Here is a 27,058-nt window from a genome sequence, read left to right on the forward strand (position 1 = left end):
CTATTGTTGCTGGAGGGGGGGGGTCTATTGTTGCTCACTGTTTTACTTCCTTTCCATACAAATACTTAGTAGCAAAAAATGATATTTGGTTCTACACTTCCAAAAAAGGGGCGGTGGATAGGGGGGACGGTGCTTGGAAGTAGCACACCTCCCAACTTTTGGAGATGGGAACGAGGGGCACCTATTAAGAAAAGTATGTAGCCATAGGACACACCCCCTGCCACGCCCCCTTAAAGGAGAATTATACAAAAAAATGATTAGTTAAACCCACAAGTGCATTTTTTTATATCACTTATATTCCACTATATTGGCTCTTGACATTTACAAATGCAGCAATTTAGAATTTGGATGAAAGGTTTAGCGCCGGGAAACACTTTTTGAAAGATAAAAGCTGCATTTTATGTACAACTATAGCATAGTTGCCAACATTGTAAAAAAAAAAAATCGGGACACTTTTTTGGCAGTAGGCGGAGTTGTATTATAATTAGGGGCGGGGCATGTGGATATAGGCGTGGCACAGGGAAAGGTGAAAATGCGGCAGTGGTTTACGTAAAATAGTGGGCGGGGCTTACATGGGCGTGGCTTGAAGGGTTGTGGTTAGAGTCTGAGATGAATGTGGGATGGAGAGGGAAGGGGGGGGGGGGGAAATTAAGGGACAGAAGCCCCCCGATCCTACACCACAATAGCAATATGTGTTTTCCAGAGTTTGACAATCAGCAGATAAAGATACTCCAAATACCTGGTGTTGGCGCTTCAATCATCCCGGCGCCATGATTGTTATGGTGTCAGGAGAATTAAAGCACATTATTTCTATTATTACATTGTAATATAAAATTAAATCATTCAACTCACCATAATGCAGAATCAGTGGGAGCCATGAGCGCGTCACTAGCCACGTTGCCTGCCACCAGATGCCATCAGGTGCCCCATCAGAGCAGCCTTCCTCACATCTGTGTCTCCATCAGCGGAGCCCCTCCTTACATCTGGTGTCCCCATCAGTCCTCCTAACATCTGGTTCCCCTCCAACATCCAGACTGGCCCCCCTCTGACATCCAGACTGGCCCCCCTCTGACATCCAGACTGGCCCCCCCTCTGACATCCAGACTGGCCCCCCCTCTGACATCCAGACTGGCCCCCCCTCTGACATCCAGACTGGCCCCCCCATGACATCCAGACTGGCCCCCCCTCTGACATCCAGACTGGCCCCCTCCGACATCCAGACTCCAGACTGACCCCCGACAGATCCTCCAGACTCACTCTGACTGGCCCCCCGACAGATCCTCCAGACTCTGACTGGCCCCCGACAGATCCTCCAGACTCACTCTGACTGGCCCCCGACAGATCCTCCAGACTCTGACTGGCCCCCGACAGATCCTGCAGACTCTGACTGGCCCCCGACAGATCCTCCAGACTCTGACTGGCCCCCGACATCTCCAGACTCACTCTGACTGGCCCCCCGACATCCTCCAGACGCCGTGACCGTCGTTGCCGCACGGAAAGACAGTTTGAACTGCAGCGCCGCCCACCTTCCATAGACACTGGCAGCGGGGGTGGGCGGCGCCGCATCATCTCTATAGACCAGCTTCTGGTCTTCTTTAACTAGTTGCTGACCGCCGGCCGTCAAATGACGGCCAGGCGGCGCAGCTATTGTGGCGGGAGGCCGTCATATGACGGCCTCCCGTTTAAACAGGGATGCGCGCGATCGTGCGCGCGCATCCCTGTTTCTTCGGTGGCGGCGTGTCACGGAGACACCGCTCGCCACCGAAGGGGGTGAACAGCCATTCGTTATGGCTGTTTACCACGTGATCGGCCGTGATGAAGTCACGGCCGATCACAGATGGTCACACCCCCTACGTGCACGGCGCATGCGTGCGATCGCGAGCGCGCTGCGCGTGCACGTCGGTGGCGGCGTGTTCCCCGGGAACACTGCTCGTCACCGACACTGGTAAACAGCCATTGGCTGGCTGTTTACCCACGTGATCGGCTGTGATCCTTTCACAGCCGATCACTAAAATGTAAACAAACCGCGGTAACGGGATGTTACCGGGTTCTCCTCCTCACACACCGATCGTGTGTGAGGAGGAGATTGCGGTAACATCTCGTTACCGCATACAGTGTACACCAAACATACTGATTGCCCCCCCCCCCAATAAAGAGGACCTGTCACCACCCCTCATAGTACCTGTCAATCACAGTCCATCAGAGTACCTGTCACAGTCCATCAGAGTATTTGAGTACCTGTCCCAGCCCATCAGAGTACCCGAGTACCTGTCCCAGCCCATCAGAGTACCCGAGTACCTGTCCCAGCCCATCAGAGTACCCGAGTACCTGTCCCAGCCCATCAGAGTACCCGAGTACCTGTCCCAGCCCATCTGAGTACCCGAGTACCTCTCCCAGCCCATCTGAGTACCCGAGTACCTGTCCCAGCCCATCTGAGTACCCGAGTACCTGTCACAGTTCATCTGAGTACCCGAGTACCTGTCCCGGCCCATCAGAGTACCCGAGTACCTGTCACGGCACATCAGAGTACCTGAGTACCTGTCACGGCACATCAGAGTACCCGAGTACCTGTCACGGCACATCAGAGTACCCGAGTACTTGTCACGGCACATCAGAGTACCCGAGTACCTGTCACGGCCCATCAGGGTACCCGAGTACCTGTCACGGCCCATCAGGATACCCGAGTACCTGTCACGGCCCATCAGGGTACCCGAGTACCTGTCACAGTCCATTAGAGTACCGAGTACCTGTCACAGTCCATTAGAGTACCGAGTACCTGTCACAGTCCATCTGAGTACCCGAGTACCTGTCACAGTTCATCTGAGTACCTGTCACCGCCCTTCAGAGTACCCAAATACCAGTCACCAAACCATCAGAGTACCTGTCACCAGGCCATCAGAGTACCTGAGTACTTGTCACCAGGCCATCAGAGTACCAGAGTACCTGTCACCAGGCCATCAGAGTACCCGAGTACCTGTCACCAGGCCATCAGAGTACCCGAGTACCTGTCACCAGGCCATCAGAGTACCCGAGTACCTGTCACCAGGCCATCAGAGTACCCGAGTACCTGTCACCAGGCCATCAGAGTACCCGAGTACCTGTCACCAGGCCATCAGAGTACCCGAGTACCTGTCACCAGGCCATCAGAGTACCCGAGTACCTGTCACCAGGCCATCAGAGTACCCGAGTACCTGTCACCAGGCCATCAGAGTACTCGAGTACCTGTCACCAGGCCATCAGAGTACCCGAGTACCTGTCACCAGGCAATCAGAGTACCCGAGTACCTGTTCCAGTCCATCTGAGTACCCGAGTACCTGTCACAGTCCACCTGAGTACCCGAGTACCTATCTCCAGCCCATCAGAGTACCCGAGTACCTATTTGCAGCCCATGTCTCATAGAATATACGTTGGGGTGTTTACTTTCCAAAATGGGGTCATTTTGTGGGTAATTTCACTGTCCTGGTGGTCCAGGACCTTCAAAAGTGTGATGGGTAGGAATGAAATAAGATGTGTCATTTATGCTCCTAGAACGCCTGAAGGTACTACTTCAATGTTCGGCCTCTCTATGTGGCCAGGCTGTGTAAAAGTCCTACACATGTGGTATCGCCATACTCGGGAGGAGTAGCAGAATGTATTTTGGGGTGTAATTTTTGCTATATACATGTTATGTGTTAGAAATATCTTATAAATTGACAATTTTGTGTAAAAAAAAAATGCGTTTTAATTTTTTTCCACATATTCCAAAAACTTCTGGAAAAAAATGAACCGTTCAAAAGACTCATTATGCCTCACAGATTATACGTTGGGGTGTTTGCTTTCCAAAATGGGGTAATTTTATGGGAAATTCCATTGTCCTGGTACTCCAGGGCCTTCAAAAGTGTAATAGGTGGTTGAGAAATGAGATGCGTAATTTTTGCTCATAGAACGTCTGAAGGTACTACATCAATGTTAGTGCTCTGTATGTGGCCAGGCTGTGTAAAAGTCTCACACATGTGGTATCGCCGTACTCGGGAAGAGTAGCAGAATGTATTTTGGGGGGTAATTTGTTGTATACATATGCTGTGTGTGAGAAATAACCTGATAATATGACAATTTAGTAAAAAAAAAAAAAAAAAAAAAAAAAATCTTCATTTTGCAAAGAATTGTGGGAAAAAATTACAACTTAAAAAAACTCACCATGCTACTTACTTAATACCTTGGGATGTCTACTTTGTAAAAAGGGGTCATTTGGGGGGTATTTGTACTTTCCTGACTAGTTAGAGTCTCAAGAAATGAGATACACCTGATGTACTGAAGGCCTCATCAGAAGTGATCAATTTTCAGTGATTGGCACCATAGTTTGTAGACTCTATAACTTTCACAAAGACCAAATAATATATACTAATGTGGGTTATTTTTACCAAAGATATGTAGCAGTATAAATTTTGGCCAAAATTTATGAAGAAAAATTACTAATTAGCAAAAATTTATGACAGAAACGAAGAAAAAGGCATTTTTTTCACAAAATTTACGTTTTATTTTATTTATAGCACAAAAAATAAAAAACCCACTAGTGATTAAATACCACTAAAAGAAAGCTCTATTTGTGTGGAAAAAAGGACGCAAGTTTCATATGGATACTGTGTTGGATGACTGAGTAATTGTCATTCAAAGTGTGAGAGCGCTGAAAGCTGAAAATTGGTCTGGTCAGGAAGGGGGTGTAACTGCACTGTACTGAGGTGGTTAAAATGGCGGCCGGCCGTGGACCTCTAGCGGGCGGCGGCAAAATTATCGGGGACAAACCGAATTTCCCGGGACATTTCCCGCTACAAAATTAATTTGGGATAAGGGACCTAATCCCGGGAATGTCCCAGGAAATTCGGGACAGTTGGCAACTATGCAATAGAGATCAGACCAAAATGAAGGACAAATGAGGAGGAAAGCGGGGCAGGGGGACTTTGTTCCAAATCAGAGACAGTCCCTTCGAAATCAGGGACAGTCCCTCAAAATCCGGGACAGTTGGGAGCTTTGAGGTAGGTAGGGGGCAGAGACAATGGGTGGCTCAGAAGGGGGGGGGGGGTTCCTGGAGTTCCTGCACCTGTTCTCTGAGAAAAAAAAAAAACCCTGGTGACAACCATGACCCCATCCATAGATACAGACAGTGAGTGTAGCCACCAAGGGACAGGAAGTGTGTTACCGGTCGATCATCGGGTGATAATAAAGAGAAAAAAAAAGCCAAAAAAAAGGGAAAACAAATGCAGCCACCACATCTTTGATTTTGGGTTTAGACCCGCTTTATATGACTATGATTGTTTTGCAGTAACGACCCGGAGCGGGAGGATGATACTTGTGAATGTAGCATTTTTTTTAAACAAGAATAAAATGTAGCATTTTTAATGCATTCGTTAGCCGGAGGCCGTCTCATCGATTCATTTATCCGACCATTATTTTTTATTTTTTTTGCTATAATTATTGCAATAATTTATAGTATTCGGAGTGTTGTTTTTCTCTTTCTGTACATTTTATTCTGTTTTTTTTTTCTGTTGACGGAGATTTGTTTACAGCTAAATGAGGCCCCCGATGACCCTCAATGTAGTAATCACATCCAACGCACATTTATTCAGCATGGCGGGACTTCCTGTTGTTGTGTTTTTGGCGCTCTCCCTGCTTTTTCATTTTAATTTTTTATTTATCCACTATGAATACTGAGACTTTTGTAGAGCAAAAGAATAATTGTGGCTTACAGAGGACATTCTATACGCTAAATCTTAATAAAAACATTATTATAATAATAATAATAATTAATAATAATAAATAAAAACATTACATTAAAAACTCAAATTTATCCCAATAATTAACCACTTGACCTCCAACCCTCCCCCCAATAATTAACCACTTGACCTCCAAAACCCCCCAATAATTAACCACTTGACCTCCAAAACCCCCAATAATTAACGACTTGACCTCCAAAACCCCCCAATAATTAACCACTTGACCTCCAAAACCCCCAATAATTAAACACTTGACCTCCAAAACCTCCCCAATAATTAACCACTTGACCTCCAAACCCCCCAATAATTAACCACTTGACCTCCAAACCCCCCCAAATAATTAAACACTTGACCTCAAACCCCCCCCCCCAATAATTAACCACTTGACCTCCAAACCCCCCCAATAATTAACCACTTGACCTCCAAACCCCCCAATAATTAACCACTTGACCTCCAAACCCCCCCAAATAATTAAACACTTGACCTCAAAACCCCCCCAATAATTAACCACTTGACCTCCAAATCCCCCCCCCCCCCGTCAGGACCAGGGCATTTTGGGATAGTGACAGTAATGCCGCGTACACGCGACCGGACTTCCGCCGGACTTCTACTGTCCGAACTGACTTGCCTACGTGCGGTCGCACCAAAGGACTACATGTGGCTGGGTGTCATTAAACGGTCAGCAGTCAGTATTCCATACTCGTATGCCGCGTACACATGACCGGTTTTCCCGAAGGTTTTTCCGACAGAGTTCCACTGAACCTGTCTTGCGTACACACAATCACTCCAAAGTCCGATCGTTAAGAACGCGGTGATGTACAACACGTACAACGGGACTAGAAAAAGGAAGTTCAATAGCCAGTAGCCAATAGCCTCCGTCTCGTACTTGCTTCAGAGCATGCGTCGTTTTTGGTCCGTCGGAACAGCACACAGGCGAACAATTTTCCCAATAGTAATTGGTTCCGTCGGAAATATTTAAAACATGTTCTATTTCTAGGTCCGTCAAAATTTTCATAAAAAAAAAGTCAGATGAGGCCCACACAAGATTGGAATATACAATGAAAAGCTTCCGTCTGACTTTTTCTGTCAGACATTCTGCTCGTGTGTACACAGCATTACTCTTGGACCTCTCAGAGAATAGATCTGGTCCACAAACCCCGAGAGGAGATCTGGCCCGCAGACCCCGAGAGGAGATCTGGCCCGCAGACCCCGAGAGGAGATCTGGCCCGCAGTCCCGAGAGGAGATCTGGCCCTCAGACACCGAGAGGAGATCTGGCCCACAGTCCCCGAGAGGAGATCTGGCCCACAGTCCCCGAGAGAAGATCTGGCCCACAGACCCGAAGAGGAGATCTGGCCCACAGACCACGAGAGGTGATCTGGCCCACAGGCCCCGAGAGGAGATCTGGCCCTCAGACACCGAGAGGAGATCTGGCCCACAATCCCCGAGAGGAGATCTGGCCCACAGACCCCGAGAGGAGATCTGGCCCACAGACCCCGAGAGGAGATCTGGCCCACAGTCCCCGAGAGGAGATCTGGCCCACAGACCCCGAGAGGAGATCTGGCCCACAGACCCCGAGAGGAGATCTGGCCCACAGACCCCGAGAGAAGATCTGGCCCAGAGACCCCGAGAGGAGATTTGGCCCACAGACCCCGAGAGGAGATCTGGCCCTCAGACACCGAGAGGAGATCTGGCTCACAGACCCAGAGAGGAGATCTGGCCCAGAGACCCAGAGAGGAGATCTGGCCCTCAGACACCGAGAGGAGATCTGGCTCACAGACCCAGAGAGGAGATCTGGCCCACAGACACCGAGAGGAGATCTGGCCCAGAGACCCCGAGAGGAGATCTGGCCCACAGACCCCGAGAGGAGATCTGGCCCACAGACCCCGAGCAGAGATCTGCCCCCGAGAGGAGATCTGCCCCACAGTCTCCTCTGCTGCCTTTGATAGAGTTGACCACCCACTCCTCTTTAAAAAAAAAAAAAAACTCTATTTCCTTGATCTCCATGAATGTACTCTCCATTGGATCAAATCTTACCTATCTCACTACACCTTCAGTATCACTTACAACTCTACTTCATCCTCTCCTACTCCTCTTAATGTGTGGGGTCCCCCAAGGTTCTTCCTTGGACCTCTTCTGTTCTCGATCTACACCTCCTCTCTGGGTCAGCTGATAGCCTCCCATGGCTTCCAATACCATTTCTATGCTGGTGACACCCAAATCTCTCTCTCTACCCCTCAGCTCACCATCATCGGTTTCCTCGCATATCACTTACAAACATACCAGTCCGGATGTTACCTCACTTCCTCAAACTCAATCTGTCCAAAACTGTACTCATAATATTTCCTCAGCCCCTTCCCCTGACTTCTCTGTCAAGATCAATCACAACTATCAGTCTGTCCCCGCATGCCAGGGTGCTAGGGGTAACCTTGGACCCTGAACTCTCCTTTCAGGCCCACATCCAATCCCTTTCCAAAGCATGCCACCTCAACCTCCAAAACATCTCCAGGATACACTTCTTCCTAACCAATGAAACCACAAAGCTCCTAATTCACTCCCTGGTTATCTCTCGCCTCGATTACTGCAACTCGCTTCTCATTGGATTACCTTTATATACCCTTCAGTCCATCATGAATGCTGCCACCAGATTCCTCCACCTGTAGCGCAATCACCGTAGGATCCGTTAGTGAATAGGGATCAACCACCCAGCACAGCCGGGCACACCAAATTTTCACAGGCTCGCTTGAGACAGGAAACAGTCCAGCAACTTTGTTTTTGTATTTTATTAGGGGTTAATAAGCTTGGATGGGGATGGGATGATTATGGGATCCCCACTTGACTGGAACAAACTTCTTCAGGCACATTTCAATTATATACACTATCTGTTGTGTAGAGAAAAGACCAGTGTCCAGCTACATTCCTGAAGCAGCTGATTCCAGCACCACCTCTTCAGGCACTGCCAGCCTGCCTAGCTGCAGCTGCCCCTTTCTCTAGCCTGCCTGGCTACTTCCCACAGTCCTCCCAGACTGCCTCATTCAACAGCCTGGCTGTCTTCTCTCTGGAGATCTCCCAGACGTGCCAGCTGTCTCCTGCTGTCCTCACTCTTGCTCCCGTGCCTCTGGACAGAACTCCTTCGTGTGTCAGAAGCACCAGGCCCAAGGTCACCCCCCTAGGCTAGGGGCACCCTCAAAGTTCTCCATCGGCATCCTCAGCACTCCATCTTCAGCTTCCGCCTGAACTCCACACGGCTCCACATTTAAGAGGGGCCTACCCCCTGCCAGCCCATTTGCTGGGGATCGGTTGGGGCCCTCCCCAATACTCCAGTCAGCTCCTCCTAACCTCCCTCCCATTCTTCTGGAAGCTTCTCCAAGATTCCAGCAAGTATGGGGAGGCACCAGAGGTGTGGCCCGATGAGTCACCCAGCCTTCTCTGGATCACTCACCCTCACCCAGATTCAACACAGTCTTGGCTGCCAGCCAAGCCAAACAATTTACCTACACTACAAAAAAAACACCTATTTACACTTCTAGCACACTAGAGAGTGCTACACACCTTACCAACCACTCAGCGTCTGCTACCCCTCTCTGTCAATCCCTCCATTGGCTTCCACTCACCCAAAAAATTCAAGTCAAACTACTAACAATAACTTACAAAGCCATCCACAGCTTTTACCCCAGCTACATTACTAACCTAGTCTCAAAATATCAACCAAACCACTCTCTTTGGTCCTCCTAAAGCCCCGTACACACGAGAGGACTTATGTCCGACAGACTTCCGAAGGAGTTCCGTCGGAGTTCTGCCGGAGTTCCGACGGAGTTCTGACGGACTTTTCGGCGGAGCGGACTTGGCCACACACAATCACACTAAATTCCGACGGATTCGAACGTGATGACATACGACTGGATTCGAATACGGAAGTTCATAGCCAGTAGCCAATAGCTGCCCTAGCGTCGGTTTTAGTCTGTCGGAATAGCATACACACGAGCGGAGTTTTCGAAGGGACCGGGTCCGGCGGAGTTCCGTCGGGAAAATTTGAAGCATGTTCCATATTCTAAAGTCCTTCGGACTTTGGCGAGTCAAAAGTCCGTTGCAGCCCACACACGATCGAATAGTCTGACGGACTCAGTCTGTCGGACTTTGGATGTTGAAAAGTCCGCTCGTGTGTACGCGGCATAAGACCTCCTACTCTCCATCTCCCTTGTCTTCCTCCTCCCATGCTCGTCTCCAGGATTTCTCATGAGCTTCTTCCATCCTTTGGAACTCCCTACTCCAAATCTGTCCGACTATCTCCTAATCTATCCATCTTTGTTGTTGTTTTTGTTCAGTCATTTAGTCGTGTCCAACTCTTCGTGACCTCATGGACCATAGCGCTCCAGGCTTTTCTGTCCTCCGCTGCCTCCTGGAGCTTGCTTAACTTCATGTTCCTTGTATCGATGATGCTATTTCTCCATCTTGTTTTCTGTAGTCATCTGCTCCTTTTTTCCTTCCATGTTTCCCAGCATCAGCGTCTTTTCCAATGAGTCCTCTCTTCGCATTAGGTGTCCAAAGTACTCGAGTTTCAGCTTCAGGATCTGTCCTGCCAGTGAATACTTAGGGTTGATTTCCTTCAAGATTGACTGGTTTGACTTGGGTTGATTTCCTTCAAGATTGACTGGTTTGACTTGGGTTGATTTCCTTCAAGATTGACTGGTTTGATCTTCTTGCCATGCAAGGGACTTTCAAAAGTCTTCTCCAACACCATAGTTCAAAAGCATAAATTCTTCGGCTTTCAGCCTTCCTTATGGTCCAAATTTTCACGGCCATAGGTTGCAACTGGGAATACCATAGCCTTGACTATACCGCGCTTAGTTGGAAGGGTGATGTCTCTGCTTTTTATAATGTTGTCTAAAAATCCTTCTCTTTAAAGAAGCCTATCATGCTCCTCACTAATACACTGTGTTTTTACTTTCTCCATCAGCTCACCTCCCACAGTTATTATATTTTGTATCACTTGATCCTCTGGGGATTCCTTCCTCTTAGATTGAAAGATCTAATGAGCAGGGCCCTCAGATTACTCTTGTACCAAATTGTATTGTAACTTTAATGACTGCCTTAATTTTGTAAAGCACTGCGCAAACTGTTGGTGCTTTATAAATCCCATATAATAATAATAATTCAAGGAAGAAGTGGAATGACCGGGGGCCAGTGGTGAAAGGGAACTGACCAGTGGCCAGTGGTGGGGGAGGGGGGAGGATGATCTAGAGGGCAGCCCTGGAGAGGGTTATTAGTATTTTGAAAACTTTTTATTTTGAAAAAAATGATACAAGTCATGGTTTCGCAATAGTTTGCTTACCTGTTTCGATGTGTTCATCTCTAGAGACCAGCCAACCCTTACCTGACTGCTTTTGTAATCCATCCTCTGTCATGACTCCACCCTAGCTCCTATCAGAGAACTCTATATTGACCTGTGCACTGCAGGCCATCCCGGCTGATCAACCATTGTGTATTCCTTTGTGTGTTAGCTTCCTGTTACCTGCCGTGTGCTCTTCTGTTGTTCCGTTACCGACTTTGGCGTGTCCTTGACTTTCCCTGTTTGCCTGTGATCCTGACCTTTTGGCGTGTCCCTGACTATTCCTGTCTGCTTGTGGCCCCGACCTTGGCTTTGTCCCTCACTATCCCTGTCCTCCTGTTGCCTACTGTGGGTGTGAGCTGGGGGACCCTGGGGGTCGCGACCTGGAGCCAGTTGCAGCCACGTCCATCCTCACCACTAGAGGCGCTGGTGAACACCTGTTGGCTCTTAGACTCCGCGCCCCAGGGAATCTTACGCTCTAACCCCAGTGGGATCTGGCCCCCGTCCGCAGCAGTCAGCCGTAGGGTCCACAACCTTGCAGTGCACTCCTGATCCCTACGGTATGCATCTGGTCACCTCGCCTCAAAGTGACCTGACAATACAGTAGAGGCATTATAAAAACTTTTAACCTAAATTTTAAGAATTTGAGAAAAACAAAAACATTGTTCGACCTAATTGATGTTTTTTTTTATTTATTTTTTTACTTTTCTAAATTTATATACTGTTTTTGATCTTTTTTTTTTTTTAAATCATTATGACACGAGCCTATGTTGTATCTGACAAGCTTTTCACTCGGTTCCTATCCTCGGCCATCTGAAACTTTTTCTGATTGTTATTCTGTCCACATGAGTGGGCAGACGATGCCGGAGAGAAGGAAATTGACTGTAGTACAGTTTTAGCACCACATTTGATGTGAAAATTCAGTTCCTCTGGTCCAGAGCCAATGGCAGCTGCACAAAATTATGTTTATAGACAACAGAAATGGCTCATTCAATACAAAGTAGAACGGCAGATAGAGAGATGGGGTTTGTTGGCTGCAGAATTCATCCGTTTTATAGGCTGTGTTTGGAGAGAAGGGGAAGGCTGTGCGGTTTGCAGCGGAGCCCTAATAACCTGCCCGGATCCTCTCCATCTGGTCACACTCCAGTGTGTTTGGTTTATGGTGCTGTACTTCTGTGTTATGCTCTTGTAATGAATGCCTTTGTTAGCTTGTGTTTATGTTTTGTATGAAGGTCATGATTATGCTTGTATTTACTGAGCGTACAACTCATTTTCTCTGTTGGCAATCCAGGACTTTTTCTAGTTAAAGAGGTATGACACCAGATTTCTCATTGACATGGTAGTCCAAGAACTTTCGTAACTATTCCAAATAATCCAAGAAACTTTGTGTTAACTACAAGCACAACAGTGTGGCCAGCCAATGGGGTTCAATACTAGAGGGATCCCCAGCAGGAGGAAGGAGGTCCTGATGACTCTATATCAGTGATTCTCAATCAGGGTTCCGTGGAGCCCTAGGGGTTCCTCCAGAGGTTGTAGGGGTTCCTTCAGCATTGGGCAATTTCTGCCTCTCAGATAAGTTCCCTCTGACACCATTGATCTTTTTAGCTATCTGTAAGGAGATAATTCTTCCCAATGACCACAAGTGTAAGGACCATTCTTCCCACTGACCACAAGTGTGAGGACCATTCTTCCCAATGACCACAAGTGTAAGGACCATTCTTCCCACTGACCATCACACTAATGTATCATGAGTTGTAGATTTCAAATTTTTAGCAGGGGTTCCCCGAGACTGGAGAACTATGTCAAGGGTTCCTCTGTGTTGAAAAGGTTGAGAAAGGCTGCTCTATATAGATCTTTATATCACTAGAGGGATCACCAGCGGGAAGAAGGAGGTTTTGCTTCTTCTATATAGACCTTTATATCATTAAAGGGGTCAGCGGCAGGAGAAAGGAGATCCGGATTCCTCTATATAGATCTTTATATCACTAGAGGGGTCACCAGCAGGAGGAAGGAGGTCCGGATTCCTCTATATAGATCTTTATATCACTAGAGGGGTCACCAGCAGGAGAAAGGAGGTCCTGATTCCTCTATAGAGATCTTTATATCACTAGAGGGGTCACCAGCAGGAGGAAGGAGGTCCGGATTCCTCTATATAGATCTTTATATCACTAGAGGGGTCACCAGCAGGAGAAGGGGGGTCCTGATTCCTCTATATAGATCTTTATATCACTAGAGGGGTCACCAGCAGGAGGAAGGAGGTCCCGATTCCTCTATATAGATCTTTATATCACTAGAGGGATCACCAGCAGGAGGAAGGAGATCCGGATTCCTCTATATAGATGTTTAAATCACTAGAGGGATCACCAGCAGGAGGAAGGAGGTCCTGATTCCTCTATATAGATCTTTATATCACTAGAGGGGTCACCAGCAGGAGGAAGGAGGTCCCGATTCCTCTATATAGATCTTTATGTAGCACTGACCCCCGAAGGAGCTGCTGATTTTATTGGGCTTACCGTTACCTTCTTGACCTCGTGTATGTCTAGGGGTTTCCCGAGGTTGATGGCCCAAAGGATTGTAGAAACTGACACTGGATCCGCTTTAAGGATTTTTTATTTGCAAAAAGGAGTAGACAAAACACAGTCTCTCAATGAGGGTTAGAGGGTTTTAGGTAGAAAGTTCAGGTACTCTTGGAACTTATTCAAAGTAGGTAATCTCTCACTATAGCAATCCAGAGAATAGCCACTCACAACTGGATCCTCACTGCTACCGGATAGACCTCCTCTCACTAGGCCTAGCAGCCGATAGAGTGTTCAGATAAAGCGAAGCCTCTGCCACAGACTTGCATATGGAACGTTTGAATAAAGTCTCTGCCACAGACTTGTTGTAGAACACTTGTAGTAAACTGAAGGTTGTAGACAAATTTAGAGAGCCCTCATATGGTACCAGTATCTTGCAGCCAGTCTGGCGATACCGTATGAGTGTAGATTCACTTGGGGTTTTCCAACTAAGTCTCCAGGCTCTTTCTGAGAAGCCAGCCTTCCGCATGGCCTTCTCCCGAAGAGTCCTCCCCTGGTTGCTTCTTCAGTTGCTGGGCCTCTCCACAGACGAGACGGCACCGGACCACCTACGAATCCTCCCTCCAGTTACTTTGCCCGGGGCTAGCCAGCCCTGAGACTCGGAATTAGATGGATCCGCACCCCAGGTCATGAGAGCCATGGGGACTGGTCAGGAGGACCAGGACCAAACAGACAGAAAAATCTTCTGGACCGGAAACCAGAAGCACATGATGTCAGTACCTTAAGTACCCTCTCCCAGAATGCACAGCAGGGTGATACACCCACTGGGTTGGTTCCGAGAAGGAATGGCACTCAATGCACCCAGCTGAACTGCGTTCTCACACCTGCCAGTGATGACAGTGCCACCTATGGCCAAGTAGAACCCAGTGCAATCTAGCCAGACTGGTACTGAAACCATAATTTGGTATAATTAAACCCAAAACCAAACTGCGGTTCTAGAAACGTTAAATAGAGAAAAACACATTATTGTGTTAGTGTTTGTTATATCATTAGAGGGGTCACCAGCAGGAGGAAGGAGGTCCTGATTCCTCTATATAGATGTTTATATCACTAGAGGGATCACCATCAGGAGGAAGGAGGTCCTGATTCCTCTATATAGATCTTCACATCACTAGAGGGATCACCGGCAGGAGGAAGGAGGTCCTGATTCCTCTATATAGATCTTTATATCATTAGAGGGATCACCATCAGGAGGAAGGAGGTCCTGATTCCTCTATATAGATCTTTATATCACTAGAGGGGTTACCAGCAGAAGGAAGGAGATCCGGATTCCTCTATATAGATCTTTATATCACTAGAGGGATCACCGGCAGGAGGAAGGAGGTCCTGATTCCCCTATATAGATCTTTATATCACTAGCGGGGTCACCACCAGGAGGAAAGAGGTTCTGATTCCTCTATATAGATCTTTATATCACTAGAGGGGTCACCGGCAGGAGGAAGGAGGTCCTGATTGCTCTATATAGGTCTTTATATCACTAGAGGGGTTACCAGCAGGAGGAAGGAGGTCCTGATTCCTCTATATAGATCTTTATATCATTAGAGGGGTCAGTGGCAGGAGGAAGGAGGTCCCAATTCCTCTATAAGGATCTTTATAGTACTAGAGGGATCACCGGCAGGAGGAAGGAGATTCTGATTCCCCCTATAAAAGTCTTTAGGTAGACCTTATTAAGAATGCTGGGCTTTATTCGCAAATCTATATTAAAGTATAACTGGCGCCAATCTTACCCTATTGTCAATTGTTAAGTAGCTGCCCCTTTAGGTGGACTTGCCACTCAGAAATATACAATTAGGTAAAGTAGGGCGCTACTCCTTATTGTATAAAAATGTGAGTACAACTATTTAACCAATTATTGCATAGTTTGGTTAAATAGTTATACTCGCATTTGTATATAAAAGGCTTAGCGCCCCACAATACCTATTTGTTCGATTCATGAAACGTTATCTACCACTGGTTAAGGAGGCGACACCCATGCCTCATCAACTAACAACCATGACTTATCTGCTGACAAGTGGAGTCCCCCTCCATTTATATTGGGCCCTATATAGATCTTTATATCACTAGAGGGGTCACCAGCAGGAGAACATTTAAAAAAAAATTGCTGTGAGGTTCTCCCCAACAAAATCCATTCCAGACCCTTATCCAAGCATGCAGCCTGGAAAGCAAGGAGTGGGGGGGGGGGGGTGCTGGTTCACCCCCTCTACTGAACCATACTAGTCTACAGGCCCTCAACATGGTGGGTGCTTTTGGGGGGGGGGGTGGACCCTCCCCCCTCAAAGAACCTTGTCCTGATGTTGATGAAGACAAGGGCCTCCTCTCTGCAACCCGGCCAGGTGGTGGTTATGGGGGTAATTTATCAGAAACTGGAAGCCCCCTGTAATAAGGGAGCCCACTGATTCTGCCCCCCCCCCCGGTGCATGAGTATGGGGTTCACCTCTGTGCCCCCCATTCCCACCAACACACACCTCTGTACCCCAGTTACCAACATGCCACTTATAAACCCTCCCGATACACATCTTTGTACCTCCAAACATACCTTTCCACATCCCATCACACTTCTGAAGCCTACACTCCTCATGATATTTCAGACGAGATTACTCGGTTCAAGTCGGACCTGGGAGGGAAGAGCCCACAGACATTCATGGTGTAACCTTGTACAGGCACTCCTCTCCTCTCCTTGTGTTATGAAGCCGATGCCTAGCTGGGAAAGACACTCCACCCCACTTTCTATTAACATGATAGATAGATAGATACAATATATTACCAAAAGTATTGGGACGCCTGCCTTTACACACACATGAACTTTAATGGCATCCCAGTCTTAGTCCGTAGGGTTCAATATTGAGTTGACTCGCCCTTTGCAGCTATAACAGCTTCAACTCTACTGGGAAGGCTGTCCACAAGGTTTAGGAGATGTGTCTATGGGAATGTTTGACCATTCTTCCAGAAGCACATTTGTGAGGTCAGGCACCAAAGTTGGGCGAGAAGGCCTGGCTCGCGGTCTCCACTCTGATTCATCCTAAAAGTCTTCTATTGGGTTGAGGTCAGGACTCTGCACATGCCAATCAAGTTCCTCCACCCCAAACCCGCTCATGCATGTCTTTATGGACCTTGCTTTGTGCACCGGTGCGCAGTCATGTTGGAACAGGAAGGGGCCGTCCCCAAACTGTTCCCACAAAGTTGGGAGCATAAAATTGTCCAAAAGGTCTTGGTATGCTGACGCCTTAAGAGTTCCCTTCACTGGAACTAAGGGGCCAAGCCCAACCCCTGAAAAACAACCCCCCACACCATAATCCCCCCTCCACCAAATGATTTGGACCAGTGCACAAAGCAAGGTCCACGAAGACATGGATGAGCGAGTTTGGGGTGGAGGAACTTGACTGGTCCTGACCTCAACCTTTGGATGAATTCGAGCAGAGACGCTTCTGGAAAAACGGTCAAACATTGCCATAGACACCCTCCTAAAACTTGTGGACGGCCTTCCCAGAAGAGGTGAAGCTGTTATAGCTGCAAAGGGTGGGCCAACTCAATATTGAACCCTACGGGCCAAGACGGATGCCATTAAAGTTCATGTGTATGTAAAGGCAGGCGTCCCAATACTTTTGATAATATACTGTAGATAGATGGATAAATAGAATATTTGTAGAAGAATGTTCTCTTCCTGCCGAGTTGCGATGCAGAACATGCCTCTGTGTCTCGGTTACTGGCGGTATGATGGTGACATTGCACACCTCGCTGGGCCGGGTAAAATATGGCCGTTTAGTTTCATCATAGGTGTGGAAGAAAGAGCAGGATAGGCAGCATTGACCCCCCCCCCCCAGTGGACGGTATATTTACACTCAACACGGGTCACCTAAATGTTCTGTAAAGATGGATTATTCCTTCCTGGAGTCATCAGTCAGTCTCCATGCTGGTTGTCTACCCAACAGGCCGCATGTCGGAATGTGTACAACCGGCACAGGAGGCACATAAATGTCAGGGAAGGAAGTAATGATCTCTCGTTACGCTCAGCAATTCTTCACACACACCTCCCAATTCACCTGTATTATAGGAACTTATCAAACAGAACACTCACAATTATATGCAATGTAACAAAAAAAAAAAAAAAATATGTCAAAATATGTGTCAACGAGTGTTATGGCAATACGCCAATCATTACGGGAGAATCGTATTGTGGTCACTGATGTGGCCTATACAGAAAACAAAATGCAAAAAATTCAGTTCAACGCACAGTAAATGCATTAACTTAAATAATAATATAAAATATAGTAATACTACTACTAATAGTAATAATCGTATGTATGATAATAATAGTAATAATAAAGAAAAATAATAATAATACTACTAATTAGTGATGGCCGAACGGTTCGCCCGGCGGTCGTTTCGCGGCGAATTTCCGACTTTCGCCGTCCGCGGGTTCGAACGCCTTTTTCCGTCGTTCGCCCCGGCGGACTTACGTGTTTAATGTATACAAGAACTTTAACCTTTCGTGACACGTTTATCATGTGTTACAGGACAACCAATTGAGACATGACAGCTCATGGACACTTGGACATTCCCCCTAACCTATAAATACACCCGATCCGGTGGCCATTTTACATTCTTTCTTCTGTCACTGTAGGGAAAGGATCCTGTGTGGAGTAGGGACAGAGAAAACGCTAGCTATTTGGTACACAAAAGTTCTTTTCAGGACTGGTATAGGTGTTAGGTCAGCAGCCTGAGTTTCTTTTGTCAGTTTAGATAAAGGGACAGAGCGCTGTATGCTGCTATTTTAGGGACAGCTCAGCCAGATTAGTCTTTCTTCATCATCATCATCATCATCATCATTAGCTGTTACTATCAGGTCCACAAAAGAGCTGTTCCAGCTAATCGTTCCAGCCTACTCTTTTTTGCCAATTTGTATAGGGACAGGCAGGAAGCAGTGTGTCAGGCAGTGAGGATAATTTTAAAGACTTGCTGTTACTATTAGTTCCACAAAGGTTCTTTTCAGGACTGGTATCAGTGGTACGGTAATAGGCTTGTACACGTATAATATTCTTTCTTCCAAATATAGAAAGAATATTATACTTGACTGCTGCCCTTCTGCTGCAGTCTGCTAATCATTCACAACTCACTTGTTCCACAAAAGTTCTTATAAGGACTGGTAACTTGGTCTGTCTAGGGTGCTACGGTACATAGGCTTGGGTGCGGTACAGTCTGCTGTTCTGTAAGGACCGCTATCGGTCCACAATAGATAGGGTTGCCGTGCACTACTGCTGACCGCTGCCCTATACTGCAGCAGTCCTTCAGCGGTATAGGGACTGACGCACAGTCTGCTAAACACTAATACACAACCTGCTTGGTCCACAAAAGTTCTTATAAGGACTGGTAACTTGGTATAGGGTGCTACGGTACATAGGCCTGAGTGCGTTACAGTCTGCTGTTCTGTAAGGACCGCTATCGGTCCACAATACATAGGGTTGACGTGCACTACTGCTGACCGCTGCCCTATACTGCAGCAGTCCTTCAGCGGTATAGGGACTGACGCACAGTCTGCTAAACACTAACACACAACCTGCTTGGTCCACAAAAGTTCTTATAAGGACTGGTAACTTGGTATAGGGTGCTACGGTACATAGGCCTGAGTGCAGTACAGTCTGCTGTTCTGTAAGGACTGCTATCGGTCCACAATACATAGGGTTGCCGTGCACTACTGCTGACCGCTGCCCTATACTGCAGCAGTCCTTCAGCGGTATAGGGACTGACGCATTGTCTGCTAAACACTAATACACAACCTGCTTGGTCCACAAAAGTTCTTATAAGGACTGGTAACTTGGTATAGGGTGCTACGGTACATAGGCCTGAGTGCGTTACAGTCTGCTGTTCTGTAAGGACCGCTATCGGTCCACAATACATAGGGTTGCCGTGCACTACTGCTGACCGCTGCCCTATACTGCAGCAGTCCTTCATTGGTATAGGGACTGACGTACAGTCTGCTAATCACTAACACACAACCTGCTTGGTCCACAAAAGTTCTTATAAGGACTGGTAACTTGGTATAGGGTGCTACGGTACATAGGCCTGAGTGCGTTACAGTCTGCTGTTCTGTAAGGACCGCTATCGGTCCACAATACATAGGGTTGCCGTGCACTACTGCTGACCGCTGCCCTATACTGCAGCAGTCCTTCATTGGTATAGGGACTGACGTACAGTCTGCTAATCACTAACACACAACCTGCTTGGTCCACAAAAGTTCTTATAAGGACTGGTAACTTGGTATAGGGTGCTACGGTACATAGGCCTGAGTGCGTTACAGTCTGCTGTTCTGTAAGGACCGCTATCGGTCCACAATACATAGGGTTGCCGTGCACTACTGCTGACCGCTGCCCTATACTGCAGCAGTCCTTCATTGGTATAGGGACTGACGTACAGTCTGCTAATCACTAACACACAACCTGCTTGGTCCACAAAAGTTCTTATAAGGACTGGTAACTTGGTATAGGGTGCTACGGTACATAGGCCTGAGTGCGTTACAGTCTGCTGTTCTGTAAGGACCGCTATCGGTCCACAATACATAGGGTTGCCGTGCACTACTGCTGACCGCTGCCCTATACTGCAGCAGTCCTTCAGCGGTATAGGGACTGACGCACAGTCTGCTAAACACTAACACACAACCTGCTTGGTCCACAAAAGTTCTTATAAGGACTGGTAACTTGGTATAGGGTGCTACGGTACATAGGCCTGAGTGCGTTACAGTCTGCTGTTCTGTAAGGACCGCTATCGGTCCACAATACATAGGGTTGCCGTGCACTACTGCTGACCGCTGCCCTATACTGCAGCAGTCCTTCATTGGTATAGGGACTGACGTACAGTCTGCTAATCACTAACACACAACCTGCTTGGTCCACAAAAGTTCTTATAAGGACTGGTAACTTGGTATAGGGTGCTACGGTACATAGGCCTGAGTGCGTTACAGTCTGCTGTTCTGTAAGGACCGCTATCGGTCCACAATACATAGGGTTGCCGTGCACTACTGCTGACCGCTGCCCTATACTGCAGCAGTCCTTCATTGGTATAGGGACTGACGTACAGTCTGCTAATCACTAACACACAACCTGCTTGGTCCACAAAAGTTCTTATAAGGACTGGTAACTTGGTATAGGGTGCTACGGTACATAGGCCTGAGTGCGTTACAGTCTGCTGTTCTGTAAGGACCGCTATCGGTCCACAATACATAGGGTTGCCGTGCACTACTGCTGACCGCTGCCCTATACTGCAGCAGTCCTTCAGCGGTATAGGGACTGACGCACAGTCTGCTAAACACTAACACACAACCTGCTTGGTCCACAAAAGTTCTTATAAGGACTGGTAACTTGGTATAGGGTGCTACGGTACATAGGCCTGAGTGCAGTACAGTCTGCTGTTCTGTAAGGACCGCTATCGGTCCACAATACATAGGGTTGCCGTGCACTACTGCTGACCGCTGCCCTATACTGCAGCAGTCCTTCATTGGTATAGGGACTGACGTACAGTCTGCTAATCACTAACACACAACCTGCTTGGTCCACAAAAGTTCTTATAAGGACTGGTAACTTGGTATAGGGTGCTACGGTACATAGGCCTGAGTGCGTTACAGTCTGCTGTTCTGTAAGGACCGCTATCGGTCCACAATACATAGGGTTGCCGTGCACTACTGCTGACCGCTGCCCTATACTGCAGCAGTCCTTCAGCGGTATAGGGACTGACGCACAGTCTGCTAAACACTAACACACAACCTGCTTGGTCCACAAAAGTTCTTATAAGGACTGGTAACTTGGTATAGGGTGCTACGGTACATAGGCCTGAGTGCAGTACAGTCTGCTGTTCTGTAAGGACCGCTATCGGTCCACAATACATAGGGTTGCCGTGCACTACTGCTGACCGCTGCCCTATACTGCAGCAGTCCTTCAGCGGTATAGGGACTGACGCACAGTCTGCTAAACACTAACACACAACCTGCTTGGTCCACAAAAGTTCTTATAAGGACTGGTAACTTGGTATAGGGTGCTACGGTACATAGGCCTGAGTGCGTTACAGTCTGCTGTTCTGTAAGGACCGCTATCGGTCCACAATACATAGGGTTGACGTGCACTACTGCTGACCGCTGCCCTATACTGCAGCAGTCCTTCATTGGTATAGGGACTGACGTACAGTCTGCTAATCACTAACACACAACCTGCTTGGTCCACAAAAGTTCTTATAAGGACTGGTAACTTGGTATAGGGTGCTACGGTACATAGGCCTGAGTGCAGTACAGTCTGCTGTTCTGTAAGGACCGCTATCGGTCCACAATACATAGGGTTGACGTGCACTACTGCTGACCGCTGCCCTATACTGCAGCAGTCCTTCAGCGGTATAGGGACTAAGAGTTTTGTCACAGGGTGATTTAAAAAATGACAGGCAGAGGAAGAGGCAGGCCCTTCCGCAGGGGTGGTAGGGGTAGGGCAGGAGCAACAGCCTTGAGCCAAAGTGGGAAGTTGCAGAAGGTGCGTTCAATTACTTTAAAGGACGCACCAGACTTGGTTGAGTGGCTCACTCAGCCTTATTCTTCTGCACCCTCCTCATCCTCTCGATCTGCACCCTCTTCTTCACTCTCTGCTATGTGCACCCCCAAAGACACTACCACCAACAACACCACCACCACCACATACCTTCCGCTTGAGTGCAAATGGGGGCCTTCATGCTCCAGTGTTTTAATAGGGACCCCCGTATAAAAAGCATGAGGGTCAAGGACCAGTACTGGGTGGCAACGTACTTAGATCCCCGGTACAAACACAAAATGGCGGAAATGTTACCGCCGTCGCAGAGGGCTGTCAGAATGCAGCACTTCCAGGCCTTGCTTCGAGAAATGCTGCATTCTGCTTTTGCGTGCGCTGGCAGAGGAGCAATTCCCACTCCCAGAGAAGGATTTGCGGGTACCAATCCAACAGCGCCTGCAAGAAGAGGCCGGTTTGAAGATGTGTTGGTGACTTCGGATATGAGGTCATTCTTTCAGCCGACCCATCGACAGGTGTCATCCGGATCCAGCATCAGGGAACGCCTAGACCGTCAGGTGTCCGACTACATTGGGTTAACGGCCGATGTGGACGCTCTGAGGAGTGATGAACCCCTAGACTACTGGGTGGGCAGGCTTGACCTCTGGCCAGAGCTTGCCCAATTTGCAATCGAACTGTTGGCTTGCCCCTCATCCAGTGTCCTGTCCGAAAGGACGTTCAGCGCAGCAGGGGGGATTGTGACCGATAAGCGTACTCGCCTAGCTCACGACAGTGTTAACTACCTCACATTTCTAAAAATGAATGAGGCATGGATCTCGGAGGAATTCAACACATGTGATCAGTAGACCATGTATATGTCTATAAACAATTTTTGGAATCAAGCACACAGACCTTCTTAATTCATTTGGCTCACTTCCCTGACCCAAAAAAGCACACCGTACTATATGCCCCTACCCTCCTCTTTGAAGAGGTTGAGCGGTGTCATATTTCTACTGGGGCTGCTTATTATGAGGGGTTCCCACCATCCCTGTGCTGTGCTGACTTCCTCCTGGGTGTTCTTATTATGAGGGGCTCCCACCATCCCTGTGCTGTGCTGACTTCCTCCTGGGGGTTCTTATTATGAGGGGCTCCCACCATCCCTGTGCTGTGCTGACTTCCTCCTGGGGGTTCTTATTATGAGGGGATCACACCATCCCTGTGCTGTGCTGACTTCCTCCTGGGGCTGCTTACGGTGCTGCTGTCAGCGCTGTATGTCACGGAGCTGCTGTCAGCGCTGTATGTCACGGAGCTGCTGTCAGCGCTGTATGTCACGGAGCTGCTGTCAGCGCTGTATGTCACGGAGCTGCTGTCAGCGCTGTATGTCACGGAGCTGCTGTCAGCGCTGTATGTCACGGAGCTGCTGTCAGCGCTGTATGTCACGGAGCTGCTGTCAGCGCTGTATGTCACGGTGCTGCTGTCAGCGCTGTATGTCACGGAGCTGCTGTCAGCGCTGTATGTCACGGAGCTGCTGTCAGTGCTGTATGTCACGGAGCTGCTGTCAGCGCTGTATGTCACGGAGCTGCTGTCAGCGCTGTATGTCACGGAGCTGCTGTCAGCGCTGTATGTCACGGTGCTGCTGTCAGCGCTGTATGTCACGGAGCTGCTGTCAGCGCTGTATGTCACGGAGCTGCTGTCAGTGCTGTATGTCACGGAGCTGCTGTCAGCGCTGTATGTCACGGAGCTGCTGTCAGCGCTGTATGTCACGGAGCTGCTGTCAGCGCTGTATGTCACGGTGCTGCTGTCAGCGCTGTATGTCACGGAGCTGCTGTCAGCGCTGTATGTCACGGAGCTGCTGTCAGCGCTGTATGTCACGGAGCTGCTGTCAGCGCTGTATGTCACGGAGCTGCTGTCAGCGCTGTATGTCACGGAGCTGCTGTCAGCGCTGTATGTCACGGTGCTGATGTCAGTGCTCTGTATTACGGTGCTGCTGTCAGTGCTCTGTATCTCCTGCACCCTCTTGTTTGCCTACCCTGGTCCCTGACCTTCCCTCTCCTCCATTGCCTTCATTAGCTCCATAGTCCTGAATTGTCAGAACAATTTCCCAAATAAAAAAAAAATGCTTGTAGTTATCGATCCCAAATTCACCTCATACATGTATTATGCTATTGTCCAGGTGGTGGGACTACGTGCTACCCCCTAATAATTACCCCGTGGCCGCAAATTCGACCTAAAGGTTTGCGAAATTCGCCTCCCATTGAAGTCAATGGAGCCCGCGGCGAACGGTCGTTTTCGCGAACGTTTGTGCCCGTTCGCGTTTCGCGTTCGCGAAACGTCCCGTCGGAAGTTCGTCCATCACTACTACTAATAATAATGTGATACACGTAAAATAATTAGTATTTCTCATATAAGTTATTTATTATTATTTACAACACCTGCTATCGCCATACTAGATCTGCGCACTGCCTTTCGATTGCAAGCTTGTCATGATCAAGGCTCTCCTGTCCCTCTTGTCTTGAATCGTATTTTATTGAATTGTATCATGTATAGTAAAAATAATAACAATAATAATAACAATAATATAAATAAAATATAATAATACTATTACTAGTAATAATAATAACAATAATATAAAATATAGTAATACTACTACTACTACTAATAATAATAATAATACACCATAATAATATAAAATATATAACTATTACTACTAATAGTAATAATAATAACAATAATATAAAATATAGTAATACTACTACTATTACTATTACTAATACTACTACTAATAATAATACACAATATTAATATAAAATATAGTACTACTACTACTACTATTACTAATAATAATAATAATAATAATAAAAATAATAATATAAAATATAGTAATACTACTACTACTATTATTACTAATAGTAATAATAATAACAATAATATAAAATATAGTACTACTACTACTACTACTACTACTAATAATAATAATAATAACAATAATAATGTAAAATATAGTAATAATAGTACTACTATTACTACTAATAGTAATAATAATAACAATAATATAAAATATAGTAATACTACTACTATTAATAATACTAATACTACTACTAATAATAATAATAATAATATAAAATATATAACTATTACTACTGTTATTACTACTAATAATAACAATCATATAAAATATAGTAATACTACTACTATTACTACTACTAATACAACTACTAATAATAATACACAATATTAATATAAAATATAGTAGTACTACTACTACTAATAATAATAATAACAGTAATATAAAATATAGTAATACTACTATTACTACTAATAGTAATAATAATAACAATAATATAAAATATAGTAATACTACTACTACTACTAATACTAATAATAATAATAATATAAAATATATAACTTGTACTACTATTATTACTACTAATAGTAATAACAATAACAATAATATAGTAATACTACTACTATTACTACTACTAATACTACTTCTAATAATAATACACAATATTAGTATAAAATATAGTACTACTACTACTACTACTACTAATAATAATACAAAATATAGTAATACTACTACTACTACTAATAGTAATAATATTAACAACCATATACAATATAGTAATATTACTACTACTAATACCACTAATACTCATAATATTAACAATAATATACAATATAGTAATATTACTACTACTACTACTACTACTAATAATAATAATAATAATAATAGTATTAACAATAATATAAAATATAGTACTACTACTACTACTACTAATAATAATAAATATAATAAAAGTAAAATAATTTGTATATGCCATATAAAATATTTATTATTATTTACAATACCTGCCTTGTTTACAACACCTGTTATCACCATACTGGATTGGCACCTCCTGTCTCTCTTGTCCTGAATTGTATCATAATTAATAATAATATATTACAAGTAAAATAATTAGTATTTCCCTTATAAGTTATTTATCATTATCTATAATATCTGCCTTTTTTTACAACACCCACTATTACCATACTGGATCTGTGCACTGCCTTTCGATTGCAAGCTCTCATTATCAAGGCCTCCCTGTCCCTCTTGTCTTGTATTACATTGAATTGTATCATGTATAATAATAACAAAAATATAAACAAATAATAATAATAACAACACTAATAATAACAATAATTATAATAATAACAATAAAATAATATTAATAATAATAATAATGTAAGACAAGTAAAATAATTAGAATTTCCCATATAAGTTATTTATTATTTACTAATGACCTCCTCCCTGTGTTTGTGTTTTAGGTCACTTTTTGTTCTTGGGCTCCGGCGGTGATCGCAGTCCCACGGTGATGAGCCCCTGGCTGCGCAGTAACAGTGCCAGCTGCAGAGTGGAGGTAGCCGTGTTCCTGCAGAAGACCGGGGGGAGATATATCGTCCGTCTACAGCCAGAAAACCTGCCAATTTCTGTTGCTGAAGCTTCGCCAACACTGGAGAAAAGTCGGTGAGTTATTAAATGACCGGCGCGGCTATTTACTCTAGAAATAAGGAGATAGAAATGAATAATTTCCTTAAAGTGTCATTAAGGCAAAACTGTTTTTTTTTTCTTTCATTTTGGATATAGTAAGGGAAGGTTATAACCCCTTCCAGTTTTATTTTTGCTGTCTGTGTCCCCATTGCGGAGATTACCTTATACTTCCTGTCTAGAGTTGAGCGGACACCTGGATGTTCGGGTTCGACTAGTTCTGCCGAACTTTGGAAAAAAGTTCGGGATTCGGGACCGAACTTGAACCCGAACTCGAACCCCATTGAAGTCAATGGGGACCCGAACTTTTGAGGACTAAAATGGCTCTAAAAAAGTAATGGAAAGGGCTAGAGGGCTGCAAATGGCAACAAAATGTTGTTAAGAGCAT

At 46.1% G+C, this 27,058-nt stretch overlaps 1 protein-coding gene across 1 annotated transcript in view; it reads left to right on the forward strand.

Moving 5' to 3' along the window:
- Positions 1-26,653, forward strand: part of LOC143986915 (ALK tyrosine kinase receptor-like) — a 619,389-nt gene extending 592,736 nt beyond the window's left edge. The window contains exon 4 of the mRNA XM_077485324.1: positions 26,451-26,653. Coding sequence (XP_077341450.1) covers positions 26,451-26,653 — 203 coding nt within the window. The remainder of the gene's footprint in view (positions 1-26,450) is intronic.
- Positions 26,654-27,058: the final 405 nt, after the last annotated feature.

Source organism: Lithobates pipiens, unplaced genomic scaffold (genome assembly GCF_037356315.1).
Source record: "Lithobates pipiens isolate NorthernLeopardFrog02 unplaced genomic scaffold, aLitPip1_a1.2 Scaffold_18, whole genome shotgun sequence".
Taxonomy (NCBI): Eukaryota; Metazoa; Chordata; class Amphibia; order Anura; family Ranidae; genus Lithobates; species Lithobates pipiens.